The sequence below is a fragment of the Camelus bactrianus genome, chromosome 7, assembly GCF_048773025.1.
Source record: "Camelus bactrianus isolate YW-2024 breed Bactrian camel chromosome 7, ASM4877302v1, whole genome shotgun sequence".
Lineage (NCBI taxonomy): Eukaryota > Metazoa > Chordata > Mammalia > Artiodactyla > Camelidae > Camelus > Camelus bactrianus.
The window spans coordinates 84,337,856-84,365,570 of NC_133545.1; the positions used below are offsets into that span (position 1 = coordinate 84,337,856).

General features: G+C 49.7%; 1 protein-coding gene across 1 annotated transcript in view; it reads left to right on the plus strand.

The window, feature by feature from the left end:
- ADCY1 (adenylate cyclase 1) overlaps positions 1-27,715 on the plus strand; it is a 98,083-nt gene that overhangs the window by 32,859 nt on the left and 37,509 nt on the right. Inside the window, exons 3-6 of the mRNA XM_074367761.1 lie at positions 3,214-3,332; positions 9,838-9,949; positions 24,893-25,020; positions 27,516-27,674. Of these exons, the coding sequence (XP_074223862.1) occupies positions 3,214-3,332; positions 9,838-9,949; positions 24,893-25,020; positions 27,516-27,674 (518 nt within the window). The remainder of the gene's footprint in view (positions 1-3,213; positions 3,333-9,837; positions 9,950-24,892; positions 25,021-27,515; positions 27,675-27,715) is intronic.

Genomic DNA, 27,715 nt, shown 5'->3' on the forward strand with positions numbered 1-27,715 from the left:
TTAATTCATAATTCCAAAATTACGTACAGTTGTTTACAAAGCACGTCCTCAGTTTGTCATCATAACAAGGTAAATGGGACAATTCTGATTTCCCATCGCACGAGAAAATTTATCAAGAGGAAGCAAACTTCCATTTGAGTGATACAGGATGGATTTTTTTAAAGCGCTCTGGCCGATTCACAGCCCCTTTCCAATCTGCTATAGTTGTTATTTATTTTGTAATTTAGAAAGAGCTTTTTTGATCTATAGTTTACATACTGTTAAGCTCGATTTAAAGTTCAAAGCAGCTAGATGTTTTTTCCCCGTATTTAGAATGTGTAACCATTACGATAATCTAAGTTTTTAGTATTTTCATCACCCCAAGAAGAGACCTGTACCCATTAACAGTCACTTCCTCCTCCCAGACCTAGACCCCAGTAATTTATGTTCCGTCTCTGTGGGTTTGCCTGCTCAGGACGTTTCATATAAATGGAATCATACAGTATGTGGTCTTTTGTGTCTGGCTTCTTTCATTTTGCATAATGTTCTCACGTTGCTATTCATGTTGTAGCATCAGTGCTTCATTCCTTGTTACATGGCTGAGTGGTGTTCTGCTGTGTGGATGGACCACACTGTGTCCATTTATCCTGATGGACAGCTGGGTGGTTCCTACTCTTTGACTGTTAGGAGTAATGCAGCTGTGAACGTTCCTGTGCGCATGTTTGTGTAGACAGACGTTGTCATTTCTCTTGGACGGATACCTAGGAGTGGAATCGCTGGGTCACATGGTAACTATGTTTAGCATTTCGAGGAACTGCCAGACTGTTCTGAAAGAGGCTCCACCATTTTACATTCCATATTTTTTCTTAATTAAACTTTAAATTTTGAATTAATTGTAGATTCACACGTAGTTGTGAAAAATAATAGAGACCCTGTGTACCCCTTACCCCATTTCCCCAACGGCAACATCTCGTACAGCCGTCACGCACCGTCACACCAGGATGCTGACGGTGGTACGGCCAAGATACGGGGCCTTCCATCACCACGGGGATCCGTCACGTCGCCCTTAAGTAGCCCCAGCCACTTCCCTCCTCCAGCCTCCAGTTTTAAGCCCTGGCAACTACTAATCTATTCTCCATTTTTATAAATCTGTCATCTTAGAAATGTCCTGTAAGTGCAATCATACACTGTGCGTGGGGGCAGGGGACTGACTTTTTTCACTCGGTCTTATCCTCGACGGTTGATCTAGCTTGTTGCTGCATCAATAGGCCTTTCATTGCCGAGTGGTGCGGATGGACCACCGTTTGCTTAACTACTCACTTCTTGAAGGACATCTTGATTGTTTCTAGTTTGGGGCTACTGTGAATATGATTTTATCTATCTGTCAGTCTATCTGTCTGTCTGTTTCTCTGTCTGTCTGTCTGTCTAATCCATCTAGGTATCCATCTGTCTGTCTACTCCATCTGTCTATCATCTATCTTCTACTTTTAAGCTTTGAGAATTCTTTATACATTCTAGATACTAGTTCTCTGTTGGATATGTGGTTGGCAAGCATTTCCTCCCAGTCTTAGAGTCTTTTCATCCTCTTAACAAGGTCCTCAAAGATCGATTGTTTTTCATTTTGTTGAAGTTTAGTTTATCAGCATTCCCTTTTATTGATTGTGCTTTCTGTGTCAAGTTTAAGGACTCTTTGCTTGGCTTAGATCTTAAAGATTTCTCTAATGGGTTTTCTAAGTTTTAACTTTTATTATTTACATTTAAATAGATGATATATTTTGAATTAATATTTTGCATGAAGTGTGAGGTTTAAGTCAAGGTTTCTTTTCTTTTCTTTTCTTTTCTTTTTTTTTGCCTATGGACGTTTACTTGCTCCCACACCTTTTGTTGAAAACACTGTTATCTCCTTTATTGAATTGCTTTCATCACTTTGTCAAAAACCAGTTGGGCATGCTTGTGTGAGTTTATTTATGAGTTCTGTGTTCTGTTCCATTGTCCTATGTGTTTATCCTTCCATAACCCTGATTATTGTGGCCATACCAAAAATCTTGAAATCCGGTAGCATGAGTCCCCGCATTTTGTGGTTCATTCTCAAAATTATTTTAATTATTATTGTTTCTTTCCCTTTCTGTGTAAGTTTCAGAATAATCTGGCCTATGTCTATCAAAGAATTTATAGAGATTTTGGTAGGGTTTGTGCTAAGCCTGTCTATCAATTTGGGGAGAATTGACATTTTACTATATTATCTTCGAATCAATGAAAGTTGTATGTCTCTCCATTTATTTAGCTCTTCTTTGGGCTCTTTAATTAGTGTTTCATAGTTCTCAGCATGCCGGTCCTCTACATGTCTTGATAGAATATGCCTGAATATTTGATTCTTTTTGAGTGATAGTAAATGATATCATATTTTTAATACCCATGTCTGTGTGTCCATTGCTAGTTTGTAGAAATACAGCTGATTATTGTGTGTTGTTCTTGTGTCCTATAACCTTCTGAACTCAGTTATCATTTTAGAAATTTTTTGTTTTTTGGATACTGTTTTATTTTATCTTGGTTTTTTAGAGTCCTTTGTGTTTCTTATGTGGACCATCATGTCACTGGCAAATAAGTACAGTATAATATCTTCCTTTCTAATCTGTGTGCCTTTTAGTTCCTTTTCTTGTCTGTGGCACTGAGTGGATGGACCTCATGCCAAGCTGAATAAAAGTGATGAGAGTGGGCTTCCTTGCCTTGTTCTTGACAGTGTTCAACGTTATACCCTAAATGGATGTTAGCTGTGGGCTTTTTCTGGATGTTCTTGATCAAGATGAAGAAGTTCCCCTCTCTTCCTGTTTTTCTGATACTTTTCATCATGAATGGATGTTGAGTTTTGTTAAATTATTTTTCAGTATTAATTGCTATGTGATTTTAATTTGTATCCTGTGGGCTATGCTGTATAACACTGATTGGTATTTCAGTATTGAACCACCATCGCATCGCCTGACGAAAGCCCGCTTGGGTCAGGTGTTCCGGAGGTGATGCTGGTGCTTGCCCAGCGCTCTGGGAGCCAGTGACCCGTGCAGTGACAGTCCAGGCCTGGGCCCTGCCCACCCAGGCTCTGGGGCCGGGCAGGGTCTGTAGGACTGGACCACATGCTCGTGGAGGGCAGCTCCCCGGCACCCGCCTCACTGGGGTGGGAGCGTAGAGGAAGCAGGGAGGGGAGCTGCCGTGTCACGTGGGCCCGTCTCTCCTGTCCAGGAGCGGCTGCTCATGAGCCTCCTGCCACGGAACGTTGCCATGGAGATGAAGGAGGACTTCCTAAAGCCCCCGGAGAGGATTTTCCACAAGATTTACATCCAGCGGCATGACAACGTGAGGTAGGGCTGGCGCTGGCCTGGCCCTGCAGTGGGCCTGGGGAGCCGAGGTGGGAGGGGAGGGAGGGGAGGGGTGAGGGAGGAGGTGGAGGTGATGGCAGAGATAGGAGGTGGGGGTGGAGGTAAGCAGAGGGTCCTAGTTTGAGGGAAGGAGGGAGTGGGTGTGGGTCAGGAGCCCAGGTGAACACTTGCCCGGCAGGGGAGCAGTGTGTTGCCTTCATTCCACAGCTGTTCTCTCCCGTTTTCTCATTCTGCACCTTTTACTTCCTGTGTTGGTTAAAGAGGGTCAGAACTCTGTTCCTAAGCCGGGTTTGGGCAGCGGCCTTTGGGCAGGGAATTTGCCTGTGTCGGGTCAGTAGCCATTGTTCTAGTTGGTGCCAGGCTCTGGGGTGGGGTGTTCTCTCACTCTGTTCCTCTCGCGGCCACCCCAGGAGGTGGGGATTGTTGTTCCATTGTATAGGTGAGGAAACTGAGCCCTTGGAGTGAGCCACCTCTCCCTGGACACTCTGAGGTTTGCTTGTTTGTTTTTAAAGGGCCTGTTAAAAAGCAGTTTACTGTGTTAAATCTTGGATTCCCTTCTACGGTACTCGGGATAGCTGAGCGCTGCCTGTCTGGGGGTAATACTTTACCGTAAGTGTCACTCAGGTAGGAGATGAGGTTTGAAGGTCTGAAGCTTTCTCCCTTCTCGCTGTTCTTTACTGGCTTTCCTGGGTGTCGGTGTCAGGCCTCCCTGCTCATCGCGCCCCTACGGACAAAAGGAGAAGACATCCTTGTTCTGTTTGTGTCAAGAGATTCAGACCATGTCCCTGCGAGCTGGTGCCTGTTCATCCGAAGCGAGCTAGGGGCTGCTGCCGCCAGCCCCTCCCCAGCAAGGTCCAATTGCCCCTTGTGGGGGCCAGCGTGGCTAACAGCTTCTGCTGAGTGCACTCACTCCCACTGTTGTGCCTCTCAGTGAGGACCAGTGCTGTCCTCCTACAGAGGACACCGAAGCTGAGGGGACTTAAGGCCCCGTATGTGGGGCGAGCATTCACGCCCAGGCAGGACACACCTCTCCACTGGACACAGGGTTCTCTTCAATGTCATCGTAGCCCTGATATCCATGGGTCCTGTCCCTCCACTTTATATGTGAGGAAATTGAGGATCAGCAAAGTGAAGTGAGTGTGCAGGACTCCCTGCCTAGTAAGTGATGGGGTTGGAGCTAGACTAGGATTGGCTGATTCTGACATCTGCCTAGACTTTGGACACAATTTAGTGGCCCAGCCCCTGACTGAGAAGATCAGACCACTCGAACAATCCAAGGAGCACCTTGCCAGGGCAGAGCATCTGTGCACAGCAGGGAAAGCATCAGACATGAAGAGTCTTCTGGTGCTGCAGGTGAAGCTGGGCACAGTGCACGGGCACCCAGGTGCCTTTCCCTCCCTCTCCTCTACCTGTTGACAACAAATACAGATGTGGTGACTCATGAATTCCCTTTGCTGCTAGAAATTTTCCATCCATGCCCCCTGGTGGACCAGTGTGCTGGATGCAGGCATGCCAGCCCTGAGATGGGAGAGGAAGCTGAGACTCCCTGTCACAGATGATGCCAGCTGCACACTAGCCCCGCTGGCCACCCTCTAGCAGGGTTCAGAGACATCTTTCTACAGCCCCGATACAAACATCTCAGTGCCCTCTCTACTATCCTTGTTACATCCAAGCTCAGTGTGCCATTCACAACTCACAGCGGCTGATGCCATTGGGAATGGTGGAACACCATGAGAACCCTCTCCTCCATAGAAGCAATGACAACGTTGGAGAAAATGGTCTGAGTCAACATTGTTAGAACATTGCAAATTAACCAAAGTCTAGCAGGAATCCGGGAAAGTTTCTTCAAGTTAAAGACAGCAAAATCTTGGTAAGAACAGTGAGCTTGGTGCAATTTTAACTTTCTCTATTCCACCCTCCCATCTCCCAATTCACAAAAGTTTTGAAAGCCAACAGCTGCCATCATGATGAAAACTTGTAGCCCGGCAGCGACTGGCAGGGGCAGAACTTGGCTGGCAGTCTTTCAAAACCCCATTCAGAGAATTACCATTATTTGACCGTCTGGAAATTCACTGGAAAACACCACTGATGGGCTTATCTTTATCTGAGCTGACTGACATTCAGTATGTACAGCCTTTGCCTGGACATTTGTTGAAAACAATCAGTGTCAATTGTTTAATATCATAGCTACCTTAGGCAATGATAACAGAGAAGGCCAATATAACAGAGAAGGCCAATAGCAAGGTAATCAAAAACCATAAAGGGAAAACAGGAAGATGTCCATCAGGGGCTTTGAAAGGGAGTATTTCTGGGAATCAGGAGACCATGTACGAGTGTAGGGATGTTTGCATGCTCAGGAAAGACCTGAGAAGGCCCTTAGTTCCCACCTCTGCCTGACCTTGAGGGTGTAAGCAAGCAGGAAGTGAAGGCTAAGGCAGAGTTGCAATCTTCCTGGCTGAGTGCTGACATCATGCTCCAACATGCACACACACCATGTTGTCAAAGACTGAGAGACTCATTGGCCCCAGCCATCTAAGGAGACTTCTGTGTAGTCATTAGCTGACCACTAAGATCACAAAGCAGACACTTTAGTTGCTTCACGTAGCAAGGAATACAGAATTTACAGAATTAGTTCAGAAAAGTCACTAAATAAAAAACAAAATAAACAGCAACGTCAGCAAACAAACGACAAACCCTGAGATGGGGTAGGGGAATCATTTTCAGAGTTGCCACATTATGTTATCCAGTTTTTAATAAAAAATATGAGACATGCAGAAAACACGAATGCATGGCTTACACAGGAATGAAAAAAAAAAGCAGTGAATAGAAGCTAACCCAGAGGAAGCCCAGACATTGAACTTATTTGATAAAACCTTTAAAATCAGCTATTTTAAATACACTCAAAGAACAAACTATGTCAAAAAAGCTAAAGGAAAGTATCAGGATAATTTCTTATCAAATAAAGAATACCAATAAAGAGATAGAAATTATTTTTAAAAATAAACAAATCTGGATGGTGGAGGATGTAGCTCAGTAGCACAGTGCATGCTTAACATGCACAGGGTTCTGGGCTGAATCCTCAGTGCCACCATTTAAATAAATAAATAAATAAATAAATAAAAATAGGCAAGCAAGCAAGCCTCACTCCCTCCACAAAAATCCAACCCAATAGAAATTCCAAATTTGAAGAATAAAATAACTAAAATGAAAAATTCACCTGGGGGCTTAACAGCAGATTTGAGGCTGAAGAAAGAATCAGTGAATTTCAAGATAGTTCAATTAGTTTACCCAATCTGAAGAACAGAATGAAGAAAGAACGAAGATAGAGGAACAGAGCCTCAGAGGCTTGAGGGATACCATCAAAAATAGCAACACATTCATCATGAGAATCTCAGAAAAGAGGAAAGAGAAAAAGGGACAGAAGAAGTATTTGAAAAAGCAATGGCTAAAAATAGCCCAAATTTGATGAAAGACACTAACCTACATATCAAAGAATCTCAATTAGGATAAACTCAAAAAGATCCGCACCTAGACACAGCAAATTCAAACTCTCAAGAGCCAAAGACAAGGAGAGAATCTCGAAAGCAGGAAGAGGGAAGTAACTTGTTACACAGAAGGGGACCTTAATAAAGGTTTTAGGATATGTGTCATCAGAAATTATGGAGGCCACAAGGCAACGGGTTGGCATGTTCAAAGGCTGAACTAAAAAGACAAGAATTGTATCCAGCCAAAATCGCAGCTGTTCCCTCCGCCTAGAACCTCTTTTTCCCAGTGTCTTCATGGCTTCCCCCCTCTTCGGGGCTCAAGTGTCCCCTAACCTGTCCTAGTTAACATTGCTCATGGCTCCATACTGATCGTCATTGTTTCATTTTTCTCCATAGTTACACATGTCACCTTTGAAATACCTCCCCTGACTAGAATGGAAGCTTCTGGAGGGCAGTGATGTTTGACTCTTTCCTTCACTGCTAAAGACCCAAGCACCTGGAGCACTGCCTAGCACAGATATCCTTCAGTAAATATTTGTTGCATTAGAGCACTTACTAGTTACTATAAAGAAGCAATTGTTGCGCTCTTACTTGGTCCAGGGTATTATTCTAAGTGCTTTGTTAATCCATTTACCCCTCACAACCTATGAGATGGACTCCAGTCTTGTTCCCATTTTGCAGATGGAAGGACTGACACGTGAAAGTGTTGGCTAAGTTGCTCGTAGGTCCTGTTGCTGTACATGGTGGAGCCGGACAGTCCGACTGGAGTCCAGGCTCTCACCGCTGTTCCCCTCCTGCCTTTCCTGGGCTGACACTCAGGAACCTCTCATCCTGGAGACTGTGCCCTGCTGCGTATTACTTGGACCCGTGTTTCAACCACTCTGGATCTCTCAGCTTTTTATAAGTCATTATATGGTTTCACACTCATCTTAGTTTCCCACGTGCTATTTGCACTTCTGAATCAACCCCCTCTTCCTTTCTTCTTCACTCTTTCTCTCCTTCCTTCTTTACTTGTTGGTCTGGATAAATGCCTGGGTGGGCTCTAGACCCTGCTCCAGCCTGGCTGCATCAGCCAAGTGGGTGTTGTGCCTTCCTGCAGAAATCTGGGCTTCCCGTATCATTGCTTCCCTGTGCTCCATCCCTCCCTGCTCTGAGCCTTCTTCTCCGGATGTTGAGCTCCTGAGGACAGGGACCTGGTGTGTAAGAGGTCCTGCACACGTGCTTGCCTGTGTGCATGGAGGATGTCAGGGTGCTTCAGCGGGAGGCTGAGGAGGACAGACAGGGCCAGCGCTGGGGGGCTTTCCTAGCATGGGGGTTGGCAGTGCTCAGTCAGTGTTTGTGAAACTCCATGACTGAGCAGAGGCTGAGAAGACAGTGGGTGCAGAAAGGCATGTGAACGCATGGTTACTTATAGAGTAGAGAAGGAGAAAATGGTGGCCCCTCAAAGGTGTAAATGAGCCTGAATTTTATACCAAAAGAGAGGGGAGAAAACCTGTGCTGTCTGTCTCCCCGCACACTCTTGCAGCCAGCTCCGTCTCCCAGCTTCCCAGTATCAGTGACACTTCCATAGCCTAGACACCCAGTTTTTTTACCCACCCATTCATCCATTTCATAGCAAAAGTACACATCCCCTTTGCTCTGTGTTTGGTGCTGTGGGATGTACAGGTTGGAGTCTGCGTCCTTACGTGCCCTGAGTCTCGGTGGGGGATGCTGTCCCACAGTTAGGGGATGACAAAAGGATATGAGACTCGTGGTGGGGTGAGCCCCAGGGGCTCTCTGCTCATGGGCAGGGCATGGTAGACGTGGTGGGGTGAGGGAGAAGCCCCTCTGAGATGTGGGCTCCCGCTTTCTGCCCATGACATGGTCCCCACTTACTGCTTGTGACAGGGGTCCCCACTGTCTGGCATGAAGTATTGTTAAAAATGCAGAACTGAATTCAGATCTGACATCAGGAATCAAGGTATGAACACAATTGTGTCCAAAAATCGAACTTCTATATTTCCAAGTCACTGTCAGACCCCTTCACGTACCCCTGTGTGTGACCTCCCAGGTCTCACAGCTGAGGACGCTTTAGGCTGCAGGTGACAAAAGTTGGCTGTGCAGTGTCTTCAAGAGTGAGGGGCTCACTGTCCCCTGGGATGAGAGGTCCGGAGGTGGCGCCTGGCGCTGGTCCGGTGGCTCCGTGTTCAAGCCCCGTGGCCTCTCCCTCGTGGGTTCCCTGGAGTGCCTCCCCCCGAGAGAGGCCCCTGGTCACATCTCACTCATCCGTCACACGTTTGGGGGCTCGGACACTTGGAGGGCTCGTCAGGAAGCCTGGCTCCTCCCGAACGTACGGCTCGGGGAGGCTGTCCGTGATTCTGCAGGTTCTCTGTGCTGCCTGGGTCCTCCGTGCTGTTTCGCTATTTAAGGCATTTACATCCTTTGCAGCATCTGGGAAGACAGCTGTGCGCCGCGGGTGGACACTGTGTTGTTTAGACTGACCCGGGTTCTGTAGGAAGCGGAGGCCCAGCGTGTAAGAGAATGTGCCCCCCACCCCTGTAGCGGGCCCGGGTGGCCCTCTGCGCAGCACAGTAAGCCACCGTGAGGCTGACAGTGCCTGCGTCAGCCGTGGGAGGGAGGGAGGCTGCGGAGGCTGCTGCTCCCTTAAGAGCACATCACTTCTGCTCACGTGCCCGCAGCCACGGTCCCGCCACAGGGACAGCCCAGGAAGGGGCAGGTCTAGTGGCCTTTGAGCTGCTCCCCTGTGTCCTGGGTGGGGTCAGCAGGAGCTCTGAGTGGCTCCAGCAGTTCCTCCCTCTGTGACTGTGAAGAGTCCCCTGGCCTCTCCCAGCCTCAGTCCTCTCACCTGTGAGATGTGAACAGCAGAGCCTTCATTGCCAGCCTGCTTGGAGGAATAAGCCGGGAGCTCTAGTTCAAGGTGCTGTGTGAGGGTAAGCGTCTGTCTAGGTGGCGGAGCCTGTCCATCCGTGGAGGAGGGCAGCCTGCACCCCTCTGTCTTGCAGCATCCTCTTTGCAGACATCGTGGGCTTCACGGGCCTGGCGTCGCAGTGCACAGCCCAGGAGCTGGTGAAACTCCTCAACGAGCTCTTCGGCAAGTTTGACGAACTGGCCACGGTAAGCGCAGCCGCTGCTTTTGTTTGGGTGTAATTTGAGTGACTCCTGGGGTGACGATGGGCCAGGTGGATCCCCGTGTCGGAGATGTGACCCAGGGTGGTTGGGACGCGGTGCTTACCAGCCTGGCTGTAAGTCACCACTGTTTCAGCCTCACTGCTCATTGGCTCCTTCCCTCGGACCTGAGTGCTGCATTTGCAGAGGGGAAGATGCTTAAGGGGCCACAGGCAGGAGGAGGCGCTGGCTGTGTTGCGGGGCTTTGAGAGGGTGTGGCTCTGCCAGCCGGCCACCCCCCACCTTCTGCCCCCTGGCAGATGTCACCTGGGCTGGCCTTGGCGGGGGGCCCTGCGGAGCAGGCCTGCTCTGCCATTCTCTGCCTGGACTTGAAACTTCCCTGCTGGGGGCCAGTTGGTGACATCTCACGGTGCCTGGTCACCTCGCTCACTGCGAGCTGAGCTCTGGGTTTTGCAGGCCAACCTGAGACAGGTCACATCTAAGTCCAGCCTCCGCTTGCAGCACGTGGGCCACTGACGGCCTGGGTTTCCTTGGACCCCAGCACCTGCTTGTGTCCTGCAAGGACCTGGGGACATAAGCACGTGGACAAGTTCACTTGCCCATCCAGCCTTGCTCGAGGTGGACGTAGAGGGGCCCCAAGTTGGGGTTGTGAAAGGGGGAGGTGGCAGCAACTTCTGCCAAAGTCAGAATCCATCTCAGAGGAGGTGACAGTTAAAGGTCTATGAGAAAGTGTTAACATCTCCTCTTGAACAGGGTGAGGAGAGGACCCTGGCCGGGCCTGGCTTACGCAGCGGCCAGGAGTCATGAGGGACATTGTGTGTGTGTGCGCGCGCGCGCGTGTGTGTGCGCGTGCGTGCGTGCGCAGGGCTGCATGGTGGGTTCAGTGGGCCACAGACTCGGGCCAACCCCTGTGCAGGGCACAGAACACCAGGGCACAGCCTTTGCCCTTGACCTGCAGGCAGAGCAGGCAGGGGTCACACTGGCCGTAGTGTTGTCATGCTGGGCATGGAGCTGCCCATCCGAGATTTCCTGGCAGCCTTGGTCCAGGCGGCCACTGTGCTTGTTCCCAGGAGCGAGGCTGTGGTTGGCGCAAAGAAATGCCACCTCCCTGTCGTCCTCCCCACGGACGGGGATGCCGGTGGGTTTGGAGAAGCCTAGAGGAGAAGGAAGGGCGTGAGCATGGCCTGTGCCCCATGTGCCCCTGGCTGTCACTTGGGGCCTCCAGGACCTTCTGCATTTGGGTCAGGATGTGTGTCTTGTCCAGCTGAGGGGTGGTGACTGGCGGCCGAGGGCTCTTGCTGCTGCCCCACCGCTTTCCCGGGCCCGCTCCTTCCTCCCCTCCACCAGGAAGCTTCTGGACCAGGGTGCCACTCGGCCCACCAGGGCCTCTTCTCTGAGCATGTGCACAGGAGGGCCTGAGCTCTTTGCCCCGTCGTCCGCTTGTCCTCCCAGCAGTTGAGGTCAGCATCGTGGCCCCCCAGGGGTCAGGGCCAAGTGTCAGGGCCAAGTCAGTGACTCCCCGGTAAGTGGTGCTGCCAGCCTGCCCCTCCGCTGTCCCTGGGACACCCCCCGCTCCAGGTCTCTCGCGGTGGCACTTCTCCCCTGCCCCCGAGGAAGGCACAGGGAGTCTTTATAGATTTTCTGCTCATCCTTTGTTAGATGCCTGATTTGCAGATATTTTCTCCCTGATCTGGCCTGTTTGTTCATTTTTGTAACAGTGCTGTGTGAAGGGCAGAGTTTCGTTTTTATGCAGTCCACTGATCACTCTCTTCTTTTATGGATGCAGAGCTCCTAGAGGCAGGCATTCCGCCAGCCGGCCCTCTCGTGCTGCCTCCTGTCAGAGCAGACGCGGGGCCCGCCCCGTGCGAGGGCTGGAGAGATGGGCCTCCCTGAGCTGGGTGGGAGGGCACGGGTGGAGATGCTGCCCCCGGGGGAGGCTCTGTCTGGGCCTTTGTTCTCAGGATGAAATGTGTGACCTGGAGGCTCCCTGTCCTGTCCTCTTCCTTCTTTACCACCTTAGAGTACAACTCCATCTGTCACTTTGCCAGTTTCTTCCATTTTAAAGCAGCTGCTGTGTGTCACCTCGAGCTCGAGGCCTGTGCCCTCACCCTGGCCCTGGTGGGGCCTCTTCAGCCCATGTCCCACCTGTGACATCCACTGCCCCTTTCCATCTGCACCACCACCCAGGGTGCACGTGGCATGGGGTCCACATGTGGGGACATCACACGTTCCCTCTAAATGTCTCCGTATTCCATGTGTCTCCTGAAATCTTAAGATTTGCCTTTTTGTTGTTGTTGTTAAATTTATTTGTAGGTATTTTATTCTTTTTGATGCAGTTGTAAATGCGAGTTCTTTCTTTCTTTTTATTGAAGTATAGTCGGTTTACAATGTTACGTTAATTTCTGATGTACAGCATAGTGATTCAGTTAGACACACACATATATATTCCTTTCAGGCTATTATAAGATCTCAAATAAAGTTCCCTATGCTATAAAGTAGGACCTTGTTGTTTACGTACTTTATACATAGTGTTAGTATCTGCAAATCTTGAAACTTCCAATTTATCCCTTCACCCTGCCTCCCTTCCTGCACTGGTATCCATAAGTTTGTTTTCTACGTCTGTGAGTCTCTTTCTGTTTTGTAAATAAGTTCATTTTTGTTTTTGATTTTTTAGATTCCACATATAAGTTATATCATATGGTATTTTTCTTTCTCTTTCTGGCTTACTTCCCTTAAAATGATGATCTCCAGGTCCATCCATGTTGCTGCAAATGGCATTGTTTCATTCTTTTTTATGGCTGAGTAGTATTCCATTGTATAAATATACCACAGCTTCTTTATCCAGGCATCTGTCAGAGGACATTTAGGTTGTTTCCATGTCTTAGCTATTGTAAATAGTGCTGCTGTGAACATTGAAGTGCAGGTATCTTTTTGAATTAGAGTTCTCTTCAGATAAATGCCCAAGAATGGGATTGCTGGATCATAGCGTAAGTCTGTTTTCAGTTTTTTAAGGAATCTCCATACTGTTTTCCATAATGGCTGGATCAAACTGCATTCCCACCAGCCGTGTAGGAGGGCTCCCTTTTCTCCATAGCCTCTCCAGCATGTATCATTTGTGGACTTCTGAATGATGGCCATTCTGACTGGTGTGAGGTGATACCTCATTGTAGTTTTGATTTGCATTTCTCTGGAAATTAGTGTTATTGAGCATTTTTTTCATGTGGCTGTTGGCCACTTGTACGTCTTCACGGGAGAAATGTTTGTTTAGGTCTTCTGCCCATTTTCGGATTGGGTTGTTTGTTTTTTGTTATTGAGTTGTATGAGCTGTTGGTATATTCTGGAAATGAAGCCTGTGTCAGTCACATCATTTGCAGATATCCCTACTCCTTAGGTTTGGGATTGTTTTCTTAATTGTGCTTTCTGATAGTTCATTGTTAGTATATAGAAATGAGACAGATTTCTGTATATTGATTTTGTATCCTGCAACTTCATTGAATTCTTTTATTAGTTCTAACAGTTTTTTGATGGCATCTTTAGGCTTTTCAATATATAATATCATGTCGTTTGCAAATAGAGATAGTTTCCTTTTTTCCTATTTGGAAGTCTTTTTCTTTTCCTTGCCTAATTGTTCTGGCTAGGACTTCAAAACTGTGTTAAATAAAAGTGCCAAGAGTGGGCATCCTTGTCTTGTTTCCTGATCTTAGAGGAAAAGCTCTCATCTTTTCACTGTTGAGTATGATGTTAGCCATAGGACTGTCATGGCCTTTACTATGTTGAGGTCTGTTCCCTTTATCCCTGCTTTGTTGAGAGTTTTACTTCTGAAAGGATATTGAATTTTATCAAATGCGTGTTCTATATCTGTTGAGATGATTGTATGATTTTTATTCTTCATTTTATTAATGAGGCTGATCACATTGATTTGTGCATGTTGAACCATCCTTGCATCCCTGGAATAATGCTGTGTGACCCTTTTAATGCATTGCTAAATTCGGTTTGCAGATTTTTTGGTGAAGATTTTTGAATTTGTGTTCATCAGGCTACTGGCCTGTAATTTTCTTCTCCTGAGACGTCCTTGTCTGGTTTCATATCAGGGCAATGCTGGTCTTATAAAATGGGTTTGGAATGGTTCCCTTCTCTTCTACTTTTTGGAAGAGTTTGAGAAGAATTGGTATGAATTATTCTGTGTGTGTTTGGTAGAATTTACCTGTGAAACCATCGGGTCCTGGGCTTTTCTGTGTTGGGAGGTTTTCAATTACTGATTCAATCTCCTTCCTCCTAGTAGTTTTGTTCAGATTTTTCTATTTTTTCCTGACTTAACCTTGGTAGGTTGTATGTTTCTAGGAATTGATTTATTTCTTCTAGGTTGTTCAGTTTGCTGGCGCGTAAGAGATTTCCCTTCTTATTCACTACTTTGCTCGTTCACCAGGACATGTACTAGCGTTTGGGACGCTGGATTAAATACTTTCATCAAGAGAAGTGCATGCCTCCAGAGAACAGGTGCTGCACACATTGGAGCCTCATGGTGGGTTGAGTGGAGTAGAAGATGTGTTAGGTGTGTGTGTGTGCACATGGGTATGAGTGTGCTTCTGTGCATATATGTATGTTAGTGTGTACTATGTGTGCTAAAGTTTTGTATAGGTTTTTTCCATTTAGGTCTGAAGGATAAGTCTGTGGCTTTCTTTTCTTATGTTGTCTTTATATGGTATTATAGTAAAGCTGATGTTATACAAGAGTTTGGGATTATTTCCTCCTGTTCAATTTTCTGGGAAGAGTTTGTGTAGAACTGGTATTCTTTCTTTCCTAAATGTGTGATAGAATTCATTGGTGCATGGAGTTTTCTTTGTGGAAGTTTTTAAAACAAAATTCAATTACTTTAAATAGAGCTAGTCAGGTTACTTAATTTTCTCTTGAATGTAGTTGGTGTTTTTTAATCTTTAAGGAATCTGTCCATTTAATCTAAGTTGTAAAAATTACTAGAACAAAGTTGTTCCCATTATTGCTTTGTTATCCTTTTAATATTTGTAGAATCTGTGATGATGGCACCTCTCCCATTCCTGCTTTGGGTCATTTGTGTCTTCTTTTCTTTCCTCATCATTCTGGCTAAAGGTTTATCAATTTTGTTGAGTTTTTTTTTTTTTTAAAGAATTTGCTTTTGAGCAAATAAATATATTTCTCTATTTCTGTTTTATTAATATCCTTTCTGATTTTTAGTGTTTAGTGTCTTCTGCTAATTTTGGTTTTGATTAGCTCTTTCTGTAGTTTCTTAAGGTAAAAGCTGAGGTCACTGATTTTCAATCTTTTTGTCTCTGCTGGTGTAAGTGCTTAGCACTGTGAAATTCCCCTGGAGTACTGCGTTAGCAGTATCCCAAATTTCTGATATGTTGTGTTTCTATTTTTACTCAGTTCTAAATACTTTATAATTTTTCTTTTGACTTTTTTAGACCCGTGGATTATGAGGATTTTGTCGTTGTTTGCTTATTTTTCTAAGGGTTTTGCAAAGATGTTTCTGTGTTTAACTTCAAATTTAATTTTATTGTGGTTAGAGAACATACTTTTAAAATTTGAATCCCCTTCAATTTATGCCCCAGGATATGATCTACTTTGGTAAAGGACCTATAGACACTTAAAAATAATGTGTATCCTGCTTTTGTAGAATCCTTGTGTTCTGGATGCTCTGTAAATAAAATTAGGCCAGTTGGTTGATAGGGCTCTTCATGGCTTTTATATCTTTACTGATACCCTGGCTACGTGTTCAGTTACAGAGAGGGGGTAGTGAGCTCTCCGACATAGTTATAAATTTTCCTGTTTCTCCTTCCAGTTCTATCAGGTTTTGCTTCACGTACTCTCAAGCTCTGTTACTCAATTTGTAAACATGTAGGATTGTAAAGTCCACTTGATGAATTAACTCTTATCACTAAGAAATGACCCTCTTTATCCTGGTAATCTACTTTTCATTGATGTTAATGCAGCTACTCCAACTTTCCTTTGATTACTGTCAGAAGGTGTATCATTTTCTATACTTTTATTTTTGTTTGTGCTTTTTAAAGTGTTTAAAGTGCCAGATTTTCCTTTTTTTAATTTAATCTGACAACCTCTGATTTTAATTGGGAACGTTTAGAGTATCTGTACTGCTGCTGTGGTCAGGTTTAAGTCTCTCATCTTGCTTTTTGCTTTTGGTTTGTCCTGCCCATTCTTTGTTTTGCTTGTTTTTGTTTCTGATACTTTTAATGTCCACTGTGTTCTATGACTCCATTTTTACTTCCTTTGTTGGCTTATTGGTTATAACTGTTTTGTCGTTTTAGTGGTTGCCTTGGTGTCTGGGAGGGATATCTTTAATTTACAACCATCTTCTTCATGGGGTTTATTATACCTCGCACATCACCTACAGTATCTGAAGGCATGTCACGTGACGTGTTTGTTACTTCCTTTTTGGCATTTGTGAACTTCTTGCTGTACATTTCACTTTTTCTTGTTAGGAACTCCATTCTACAATATTACTATGTTTGTTTACACAACCAGTTCCCTTTTAAAGAGATTGAAATAAGTCTTTCATACCTGTTATGAAGTCTAAAGTTGTTCTGCTTGCTGCACGACAGGCCAATAAATTGGGAGAGGAGGTGTTGGGGCAAGGAATAACCACTTTATTTGGGAAGTCTGGCAGACCAAGGAGATGGCCGACTGATGTCCTGGAGAACCATCTTCCCCAAGTCATAATTCAGGCTCCTTTTGTACTAAAAAGGGGAGGGGGTGTGGTTGGTTGTTGCAGACTTCTTGGTGCAGGAATTCTTCTTGGAATTCTTTGTTCTTGCAGCCGTCCACCTCGGTCAGGTCAGGGTGTCCCTGTAAAACCTCCAACAAAACAAATGTTATTTCCTATTCTGCAACTTGTTATCTTTATATGAATGGAAAAGCGTTAATATCCTTAAAGGTCAGAGCCTTCAGAACAGGCTCTCCTGTCTATTTCAGGCTAAAGGCAACATTGTTTTACAAAAGGCACAGAACAAGCAAGACTAAACCTAGGAAACAGGGCACAGGGTTAAAGCCAAAGGAACAGATCTAATATGGAGTCAGATTTGTTCTTGTCTACTACATACCTACTCCTAGGGCTTCCATTTCTGTGTGTCTTCATTCGTTCTTTATTCAGGGTAGTCTATATGTGGCATAGTTCCATGTGTTTTTTTTTTTCCTGTCTAAATAATTTCCTCTAAAGTCTCTTACTGTGTGGGTCTGCTGGTGATGAATTCTTTCAGCTTTTATATTTCTGAAAGAACCCTTTATATTGCCTTTATTTTTCTTTTTGAATTTCTTTCTGCTGGATATAAAATCCTAGGTGCCCAGATTCTCCCCCTAGAACTTTAAAGATGCTGCTATATTGTTTCTCACATGATAGTCAGTGAGCAGTCTCCTGTCAGCTTTGTTCCTCTGTATGAAATATGTCTTTTTTCTGTGTTCTTTTAAGATTGTGTCTTGGTCGCTGGTTTTAAGCAGTTTGATTTTGATGTGCCTTGCTGTGGTTTTCTTCATGTGTCTTGTGCTTGCAGGTTAGTGAGCTTCATGCATCTGTAGGCTTATAGTTTCACAGTATTTGGGGGGAAACCCCTCAATTACCCTTTAACAGATACTTTTTCTGCCCCTCCCCCTCCTCCTTTAGGGACATCAGTTCCACCTGCGTCAGGATGAATATCTTTTTGTTACTTGTGGGTGGGGTGGGCGGGTGTCTTTCTTTCCATTTCATTTTGGACAGTTTGTACAGCTGTGCCTTCAAGTTCACTGATCTTTGCATCTGCAGCGATTAACCTGCCACGTCTCCATCCGGCACAGCTTTCGTCCCCGATGTTACAGTCTCATCTCTAGAAGTTCAGTTTGGATTTTTTTTCTCTTCTTGTTGTAACTGTGAGGAGGCTTAAAATTAAGATGGCCTCATTCCCTTCTAATTTATTGCTTTTTTCCTCTTTTCTTCTGTGCATTGACGTTGTGTGTTTTAGATACATTTGCAAGCTAATCTGCTTGCATCTTACTCTGAGGAGCACCTGAGACGTGTGCCTGTCTTGTGTCCGAGTGCCCAGGGTGCAGGGTGTGGTGACCCCATGAGCACAGTTTTGGAAGTTACAGACAGGTGATCCAAACACAGCTTCCTTTAAAAGGTCCCTGCCGGGCAGTTAGATAAACACAGAGTGTGTTTGTCTTTGTCTTCATAGGAGCTGATGGTTTCTTTGCCCTGATCCCTGGCTGAGGGCCACAGATAGGCACTGAGTCTTTGACATTTCCCCCATTTTAGATCCATTTTAGATTTGTGTTTGCTCTGATGTCCGTGTGTATTTGGGGCACTGGCCACATCCTTTGAATTTATGGAACAACACCTGTCCTGGGCTCAGCCTTGCTCCACCACCACCTGTCAGAAACGAGGCCCTTCTCTGGATGTCAGTTTTCTCAGCGGGCAAGGGAACTGGCCAGACAGAGCAGCCCTCCCTCTGGCTGGTTCCAGGAGGCTGCGGAGCAGCGTGGAGAGTTCTCGGTGTGTCAGCGGCAGAGACCAGCCTGAGTCCCAGTGGACTTCTTATCAGCCGGGCCCCAGGGGCCGGTCGTGGCCCTGTTCTCAGGGGTGACAGACAGATGAGAACACAGTCCTTAGCTCTGGTCATGACCCCAGAAATCCCTCGAGGACTGTTTCCCAGTGAGAGCGGGTCACACTGCTGTCAGTCCTCCACTCCGATGTGGCTGTCACGTGGCACAGTACAAGGGACGCATGGGATTTTGGACAGTGCGGGTGGCTGATGTGCTTCATCGTGGGACCCGGCCATTGTGTTGAACCTTCAATTCCTGAAAGATGGCTGTTATGACCTGTGTTGGTGAGGGCATTACTTTTCAGTTACCTGTGTTATTAGGGATGCTTCTGAAAGGGACCCTGGAAGGTGGCCTGAGGGCTGGAGCTCCCTACCCAGTTCCAAGCTCACTCGGGTGTGTTCACGTCCATCCTTCCTGTACGCTGTCCTTCCTCCTCCTCAGGAGGCTTCCTCTGAGCTTGTTTCAGAGGGTCGTGCCTTTGTGCCGACATCTCGGTCCGGTGAGCTGCTCAGAGCTGGGTTCTAACTTATGCAGGTGACAAAGAGACGACATAGAGGCTCATGCCATAGAAGGCAACTCTGTCATTCACAGTCCTGGAGAGGAAGGGTCACGCCAGGCCTCCCAGGGCCACAGGGGAGCAGAGGGGACTGGGAGAGCGTGGCCTGGGCTTTATCAGGGTTTCCACGGGAAGAAGGGGTAAGGCAGACGTAGGGCTGGACAGTATGGATGATGAGAGCTCTGGGCTGCAGGGTGTCCCCTGTTGTCTGGCCCCTGCCCTGGTGATTAGGGTGGGGATCGTGGCCAGAGAGTGAGCGTCCACAGAGGAGGCGTGGGCTCTGATCCGTCGGTGGAATAGGAACGAGCTATTTCATGTCCCCAGGAATAAGCCAGCCCTGGGAATGGGAGAGGAGGGGGGTCCTTCACAGCCAGCAAGGCCCCCAACATGTCACACTATCATAGGATACAGAAGGTACAAAACTGGATGAATAGACATATCTCATTCAGTTGATATGCTTGCTAAGTGTTTCTTGTTTTTGGTTTTTTCTTTCTACTCTTCATTGGCACTCCTGCCCTGTGTGGCGCTCCCCGCAAGGCTGGGTGGCCGTGTGCACCTCCCACCTCGTCCAAGCCCGGACCCAGCAGATGCCCCTGCCTGGCTTAGGTCCTGAGCTTGCTCCCTGGTGTTAATGGCCCTTCCTGGGCCTGCGGGGCTTCTCCCCCTGGGCGCCCGCCCCTCCTCTGGCCTCCTCCCGCCTGGTCCCCTGGATCACAGGTTCCTGGGTGGTTACTTGCTCCCCAGGACGTGGATCCGAGGGGTCACAGCGGCTGCCCCCAGGGCTCAACCTGTCGGTAGTCACTTGTGTTTACACAGTGGTGGTGTCCTAACTCTGTCGTTTCTTCTGCATTTCTTAACTTGTGATTCTTTAAAAGTGAAGAACCTTTACTCATCAGCTGTTGGGTTGTCTTTAAAAACGGTAAATGCTGATTCTTTCCATTTATTTATTAAGATTCAGGAAAACCAGTCGGTGCTCTAGAACCCTCCAGAAGGGTGAGCTGTGAGGTCGCCTCCTGCTTGCTCGTGACACGGCCCGTCCTTTCCGAGCACGTTCCTGCCTCACGCCCAGATGCGGCGTTTTCTGGAAGCTCCAGCTTCTTTCAGCGGGAAATGGTTTTTCCAGCCTGTAATCTGGGTTGTCTTTGGTTTGGGGACTTCATGGGAGACAGAAATGGAAGATATTTGCTAGAAAAAGAAAAACATTCTGATGCTTCCAATTCACTTAACTTCACTCCTTTGATTTTTATATTTGTGTCTCTTTTCTTTTGTTGGAAACCCTGATGACAGTAATATAACCTATTTGTTTTATCCTTTTATAAACAGTTGGTTCAAAATAATATTGCCAGTATTATTATCCACAGTAAGACCGTTGAATGCAATTTAAGATGTCTTTAGTACTTTCTTCGGTTGTCTTGTCCTTGGATTTCAATTCATTAGATATACAGTCAAATACATAATTTCATGTACCTTGGAATAATTCTCTGTTGTGTGGTCATGCTACCAACACAGTCACAGTTAGGTTTCTGCATTTTGGTTTCGATTTTTAGGCGTCTCTTTTAAATTTAATTTTTCTTCAGAAGTACATAAAATATTCGCACTGCTCTGTCCCGCAGCGCAGACAAGACACGTGGAGAGAGAGCTGCCCCCCACCTCTCCCTGCCTCCTGCAGGTGGGCATCTACCCTGGGTTTGCAGTTGCCCCTGCACGGTTCCTTTTAGACACCAGGAGCAGATGCGGACGTGTGAGTGTTTATCACTGGAGAGCGGGCCTCAGTGGGGCCGGGTGACGTCTCTTGGGCATGACCGAGGCTGCAGAGACTTCCGGTACTGAGCTGACTTGTCCGGTCCCTGCTGCAGGGCAGGTGTCTGTGGGCTCCAGCTCCGTTGCTCCTGTGCGGTCCCTCCGTGTGGGCAGGAAGCCCCGGGGGCGCAGGCCCCCCATCTCCACATGCACTTGTATCCCTCGTGCTTACCGCAGGGGTGGCCCACGTCGGGGTCAGAGGAACTGTGCACGAGGGATGTAAGCACGTTGAAGCTGAATGGTTATGTCTCCTACCTTCCAGGGATGGGCGGGGTTTATATTTTGGTGCCTTTCTTTTCAGCTTTGTGTGGATGCAGCAGAGTAAACACACACTGCCTGAATGCATGAGAAGGCCAGCTAGAAACAACATTTTCTAAAATCTCTTCTTGTTTTCCCACTGGTAGCCCAGCGCCTTGCAAAGTTAATGTCACTTGGCCAATTGGCTTCTGGATGCAGTTACCTGGGGCATAAACTGGATCTTTTCAAGCTCTCTCTGCCCCTCCCTCTTCCCTGGGGGTGCCACCAGCCCCCAGGAGCTGACCTGTCTTCCCAGAATCCAGGCATAGCATTGGGGGTCCACCTGTTGGCTCTGGTTTCTCTGGACCCCACTTTTTCAGAGCTGGCCTCGGAGGGGTTTGGGCATCTTTGGGTTCTGGAGTCGCAGTAGGTCTTCCTGATCCCCCTAAATCTTCTCCTTCTTCCCAGGCCTGGGGCCAGGTGAGCAGGGTCACAGAGCCCTTTAGTGTGAGGGTCTCAGGTCCTCTCGGGCAGGGCCAGGTGGGCCAGAGTTCACCTGTGAGCCTGCAGACCACACCTGGGAAGCAGAGCATGAGACCTTCCTCCCATAGCCCGTCCAGGTCTCTGAGGGGGCTCTGTTGTCCTATCCTGTCACTCCTGTCCCTTCCAAGCGAGCCCCCCAGTCCTCCTCCTCCATTTTCTTTCTTCACTTTGGCTGGGAAACAGCTGTTCAGGTGTCACAGATGCTCCCTGATGGGGAACTGCAAGCGCTGGCTGTCAGTATTTGCAGGGAAGATTTTATAACTTGAAACACTAAAAGTAATGGGAAACGTCTTTTTTGGTTTCTCAATCTTGTTAACAAAAGCCAAGACAGTTGAGATTATAAAACAAGGCGACAGGTTAGCATTTCACCTCCCCAGTCTGTCCTGGGCTGTGTCAGCTGCCCCGAGATGGAGCTGGGCTCCTGAGGGACCGCATCTCAGGATGTCACTGATGGGCTGTAATTATGTGCCCAGTCCTGTGTGTGTTGACGGGTCCAGCCAAGGGTGGCTGTCCTTTAGGAAGGCGTCCCCAGAGCGCAGTGGACCTTGTCTACCTGTCAGCCTGCCGAACGCCCGAGGCCTGGCCGTCACCGGCTGGATGCCCTGGTCCTGCCTTGGAAAGCGGCCACATTGGGTAGTAAGGGCCACTCTTGTGTCTCACTGAGAGCACCCGCTGCCTTCCTGGCAGTTTACACCTTGTTCTTCCAAGGCCTCCTCCCCCGAGGAGCCCATCATTGGACATTCCACCCACCCACCCCCACTGTGACTTCCCTTTTCGGTGGTGGCCGCCCCAAGTCTCTGCATCAAATATGACAGCCGGGCTCCCGGGTGAGGCCGTTTGGGGCTGCTCCACCCACGGCCTCTTACATACCTTCAGATCTGATGGCAGTGCTGCCACTTACCACCTGCCCGTCGGCTTTATGGCCCGTTCACTCACTCACACCCCCTGCCCGCTCAGTGGCCTCATACTGCGCACCTCCCAGCCCCAGGGACAGGCTTGCTGGGGACACACAGAGATTAACAGCAGGCCTCAGGGTTGTGGGGCCTGGAGACGGCCAAGAACACTGCAGAGCCAAGCTGGGGTTGTGCAGAGGGGAGCCTGAAGAGTCTCGGGGGTGAGCTCTCTGCAGAGGGTCTCTGTGCCAGGGGAGGGGTCAGCCCCCTGCTCTGGCCCCTCGTCTTATCCCTGGGCTCTCGGTCCAGTGAAGGCAGCCTGAGTGTGAAGATGGGCAGAGGGTTGGGGAGATGCTGCCTGCCCCCCATCCCCTGGCCTGCATGGTGTGTACTGGCAGTGATGATGGCGACAGGTGGGGACAGACAATCTAGACGCCCCGGGAGAGGGCCAAGTGCTGCCCGCTGTCCTGGAGGCCTGGGGACTGTGGCCTGGAGAAGGCTGGCTGGCTGCCTCCCGGGGGCCCAACCCTTGGCTCCACAGGGTGGTCCTCTGCACCTGGCCATCTGGCTCTGGGCTCCCAGACTCCATCTGTCACGGGACGAGTCAACCCCAGTACGGCCTGCCGATGCAGTGTGGGGAAACCCCTTCTGCAGACCAGGAGGCTGGCGTCCTCATGGTTAAGTGGCTGCCCCTTGTACTTGGAAGCTGAGAGGCCAGACCCTGGACCTTGCTGAGGCCAGCTCTCTGTCTGCAGAGGGAGCCTTCAGGGCTCTGGATGGAGCAGATCCAGTCACTGGGCTTTCTGAGAGCCCTCCTGGTGACAGGTGGAAGTGCCTGCCCTTTGACTGAGTGTCCCTGCATTAAGGGCGGCCCAGGGCTGCGAGAAGCTGGGCACCGAGCCGTCTGTGTGGAGGCTGCGCCTTCCTCTGATGCCAGGGTGTGGCCTGGGCCATCTCTCAGGAGAGCAGTGGGGTCACTGGCCCTGGTTCCTCCCCCGCCCTCTGCCCTTGTGGAGAGTGTCCTGCAGGAGTGCAGGGAGTGAGCTGAGGGTGCGCATCCCAGAGCCCTGTGTGAATTGCTAGCAGTCAGGGAATCCCGCAGGAGTCTGCTTGGCTCCTTTGTAAAAAACTGAAGAGCAGAATTAAATAGGAGTGACAGGATGTGTTCTCAGCGTGGGGTCGGCACAGCTCTGGGCTTCGGGGGACTGTCTCAGGGCTGTGAGGTCCATCACGTCCAAGGTCAGGCTGCGTGAGGCTGGTCTCCACAGTCCGCAAGCTCAGGAAGTAATGGAGTGAACAAGAAACCAGAGAGTCAGCTGTCCCCTGTGAGGACAGATGCTGGAGACTTGCACAAGAGAGAGCAGTGCCTCCTTTTCACTGACTGTTTTTGTGGCTTTGGGAAATGACATAATTTTTCATAAAATATGTTACCTGTGTTAAAAGTAATGGATTTGCTATTGTTGCTTTAAATGCATTAATACATTAAAATTTTCTCAGTTGTAGCTTCTTATGTGTAAATATCCGTGGCTATAACCCAGTTAGATGAAAACTTTCCGTGAGTGTGAAGGGGTGCTGCAAACGAAACATTCTAGACCTGCCGTTTTAATGCTGTCCTTGAAATAAAACTGACAGTCACTGTCACAGTCGTAGCTAGCACCGATGGGTGAGCACAGGGCAGGTGGTAGTGAGCGTCTGACGCTTCTCTTCTGTCTCCAGCAGATGGGGAGGTGGGTCCTGGTTTTCTTCTGTTGTGTAAATGTGAGAGGGGGCCCTTCTGTGGTGCGGGATGCCTTCCCCAGGTGCTCCCTGTTGGTGGTGAGGTCAGGGCCCAGGCCCTGACTGGTGATTTTGGGGGAGAGCGGCTCACATATCTCATGGACCTTGACTGGTGGTTCAGAGCCACAGGGGCACTCAGATGTGGGCTGCCCTTCCTGGGGTGGGGAGGAGTTGGGCATGTTCCAGAAGGGCGATCAGGTGGCCATCAAGTTGGTCGTCAAGAGGGGTGCTGTGCTACCCGTCTTGGGAGAGGGTCCCCTCCTTGGGGACAGGAGCTGGTTCCCTGGGGTTGGAGTTGGCCCGGTGAAATGAAGGGCAGGATCCCCACGTGGGAAGAGGCTGAGTGCAGGTGTGGGGCGGCCTGGTGCACCCCACGGCAACCCTGATCACAGCCATAGGGGCCACCCGCCCTCCCGAGGCTGCCCTGAGTGCGGGAGAGTGGCCCGGGCCCCGATGTAGGTCGTGCCTTGAACTTGATGGTACATTAGAGGTGGCAAAGGTGCAGGTGCTCGGGTGCCCCCAGGCACGTCACTAACATGCCATGTGTCCTCTTGCCCAAAGGAAAACCATTGCCGCCGCATCAAGATCCTGGGAGACTGCTACTACTGCGTGTCCGGCCTCACCCAGCCCAAGACCGACCACGCCCACTGCTGCGTGGAGATGGGCCTGGACATGATCGACACCATCACGTGAGTGTCCCGTGGGACCTGGACCTGCCTGCCGTCCCGGGGGGCCCCTTGCAGGCCTGCGTTGTCCTGGCTTGTCTGTCCAAGGTGGGTCACCTATGCCATGCAGGGCCACGTGGCGAGCTACAGGGTGGAGGAGTCCCACCTGATCTCTGAAGCTGTGCCCCTGCCATCCCCTCCTTTGCATTTTGTTGGGACTGCATTTCTTGGTCCACGGTGATCCCAGGCATTGTGTGCATTAGTCAGGGAAAAGAAATGACTTTTATAGCTTAGCCTGATAAGATGGTCAAGGAGTGGATGGGGAAAGGGCTGGCTCCAAGCCAGCCAAGTTCCAGGTGAAAAGGAATCACGTGTGCTTATCTTCATGCGGGCAGGTGACCAGGGGTCAGGTGCGCTCTGTGGAGAGAGGGTTGGCTGGAGCGGGTGATTATTCCTGGAACACTGGGGGCCTGGCCTGCCTGTTTCTTAACCAGCCTTGTCTCCTCGCAGCCCTTGACTGGGATGAGGAGTTAGGGAGCCTTGTCTTTAGTGAAGGAGGACTTGGAGGCGGGAGGCTGAGCTGGTGGGTGGAGCGCAGAGCCACATCCCAGCCCCTCAGCAGCGTGGCGAGGTGGGTGCAGTTCAGTGAGACAGGGCTCCTGGGGGCTGGTGCAGTTGCCCATTTGGGAGCATAGAAGTCATATTACAGGAATTGTGTGAGAAAGACGTGGTGAAAGGACGCACAGAGACGCTGTCCAAACAGAAGGACTGCAGAGCTGGGGACACACGGCAGGCTCGCTGTGCCTCCTTGTGAGGGGCCCGCAGCTGTCCGCACACCTGCACACTGTGTGCAGAAGCAGGGTGTTCAGGGGCGGGGGGCCACCTCGCCAGTGTGCTCAGTCTGGTACCCGGCTTGTCAGGAGACAGGCGCTGCGTGTCAGCATTGGTGAAGGACCTGGGAGGGCTTCCAAGAGACAGCATCCGGGCTGGGCCTGTGTCATATTTGAACAAGGTGGACACATGTGAATCAGCCCTGAGTCTTGGAGCAGGAGTGAGATTTGGCCGTGAGCTCACAGGCTCGGGGCATCTGCTCTGTTGTGGGTGTAGATGTGGTTGGACTGTGAGCACCTACTGCTGGGAGGGACTGAGGGTGAGTAGTCTGTGTCGGGCTGCTGGAGGGTGGTGGCAGTGTGGCCCTGTGTGACCCTGGTCTCCTGGCCTGCCTTCCTTCTCACGGACAACGTCCTAATCACAGGGCCTCAGTGTCCCCTACCCTCGACTAGGCCTCCTTGCCCTTCTTGCTACAGCACGTCACCACTGTCTGGGGAGTCCCACTGACACACCTGCCGTTCAGGGCCGCCTTCGCACCCCCAGGCTGGGGAGGGGCCGGGGCGCTGAGGCTGACCCCCGCCCCTCCCTCAAGGCCTCCTTGCACTTCTGTCCCTTGGAGCGCACCAACCAGGCCAGATACTGCTTCCTGTTTCAGACTTTTTAAAAGTAAAATAACGTCTGCCTTTTGGGGGAAAAGTGGAAAATACAGGAAAACAGCATCAGAGGGCATCACTGTGGCCGTGGTGCGTGCCCTGAGCTCTGACTATGCCACCAAAGGCACGTCGTGTGCCTCCTGCATTTCACTTCACTGTGGGCATCATGGGGTTGGAGAAACCATGTGGGGCGCCCTCATGGGCCCCTGAGAGGATTTCTGAGCACAGCCCTCCTCCACCACTGCGGTGAATCTCTTTACAAGGAGCCTTTAAAGTCACCTCCCGTTACCTTGCGCAAGTGCTCCTGGGATGCTGCCCCCACCTCCGAGGGTGGTCGCGCCCGGGGCCTCGCCGCAGGACTTGGAGCCGCTGTGTCCCCAGCTGGGGCTGGAGCCCAGGGTCGTGAGTGGCTGGGGAGGTGGGGTGCGCGCCGAGCCCTGCAGTCTGATCTTGGCGTCTGCACATTATCTTGTTTCTCCCACAAGTGACTGAGGCACAGTTTGCAGCCCACGGAGTCCATCTGTTGTTCAAGGCAGGTTTGCAGAGCCTTGGGCCACCCTGCAGGCTGGGTCTGCAGCCCACCCTCTCAGTCAGGGGCCCAGGGTCAGAGCTTGCCTGTTCCCAGGGCTCCTGGGACTGTTAGATGCTCCCTGTGGCTCTCATGCGGGCCTCTTGCTAGTAAGCAGGCGTGAGCGCCCCGCCCAGGGCAGTGGTGCTCAGAGACGGCTCGGGGTCCTGGGATTGGAACCCTGGGCTCATTTCCCTTCAGGGCTGCCCTGGGTGGGGAGGGGAAAGGGGGGGTGTGATGCACTGTGAGATGGCCAGTGGCCAGGGAGCTGCAGGGAGCCAGCCCGGAGCAGTTCATAGTTCAGGGGTTGGGCTGATGAGGTCAGGAAACCCCCCCATGCTCCTCCTCTGGGCACCATGCCCGGCCTCACAGCAGGGGCAGCACAAGGCCTGGCTTTCCTGTCCTTGTGGCGTCCCGGGAGCAGACAGCTGGGACCCAGCCCCACGTCCTGTGTCTGTTTACTGCAGGTCCGTGGCTGAGGCCACTGAGGTGGACCTGAACATGCGTGTGGGGCTGCACACCGGCAGGGTCCTCTGCGGGGTCCTGGGCCTGCGCAAGTGGCAGTACGATGTGTGGTCCAACGATGTGACCCTGGCCAACGTCATGGAAGCTGCCGGCCTGCCTGGGTGAGTCTGGGACCCTGAGGGCAGGTGTGGGGGATTCTAAC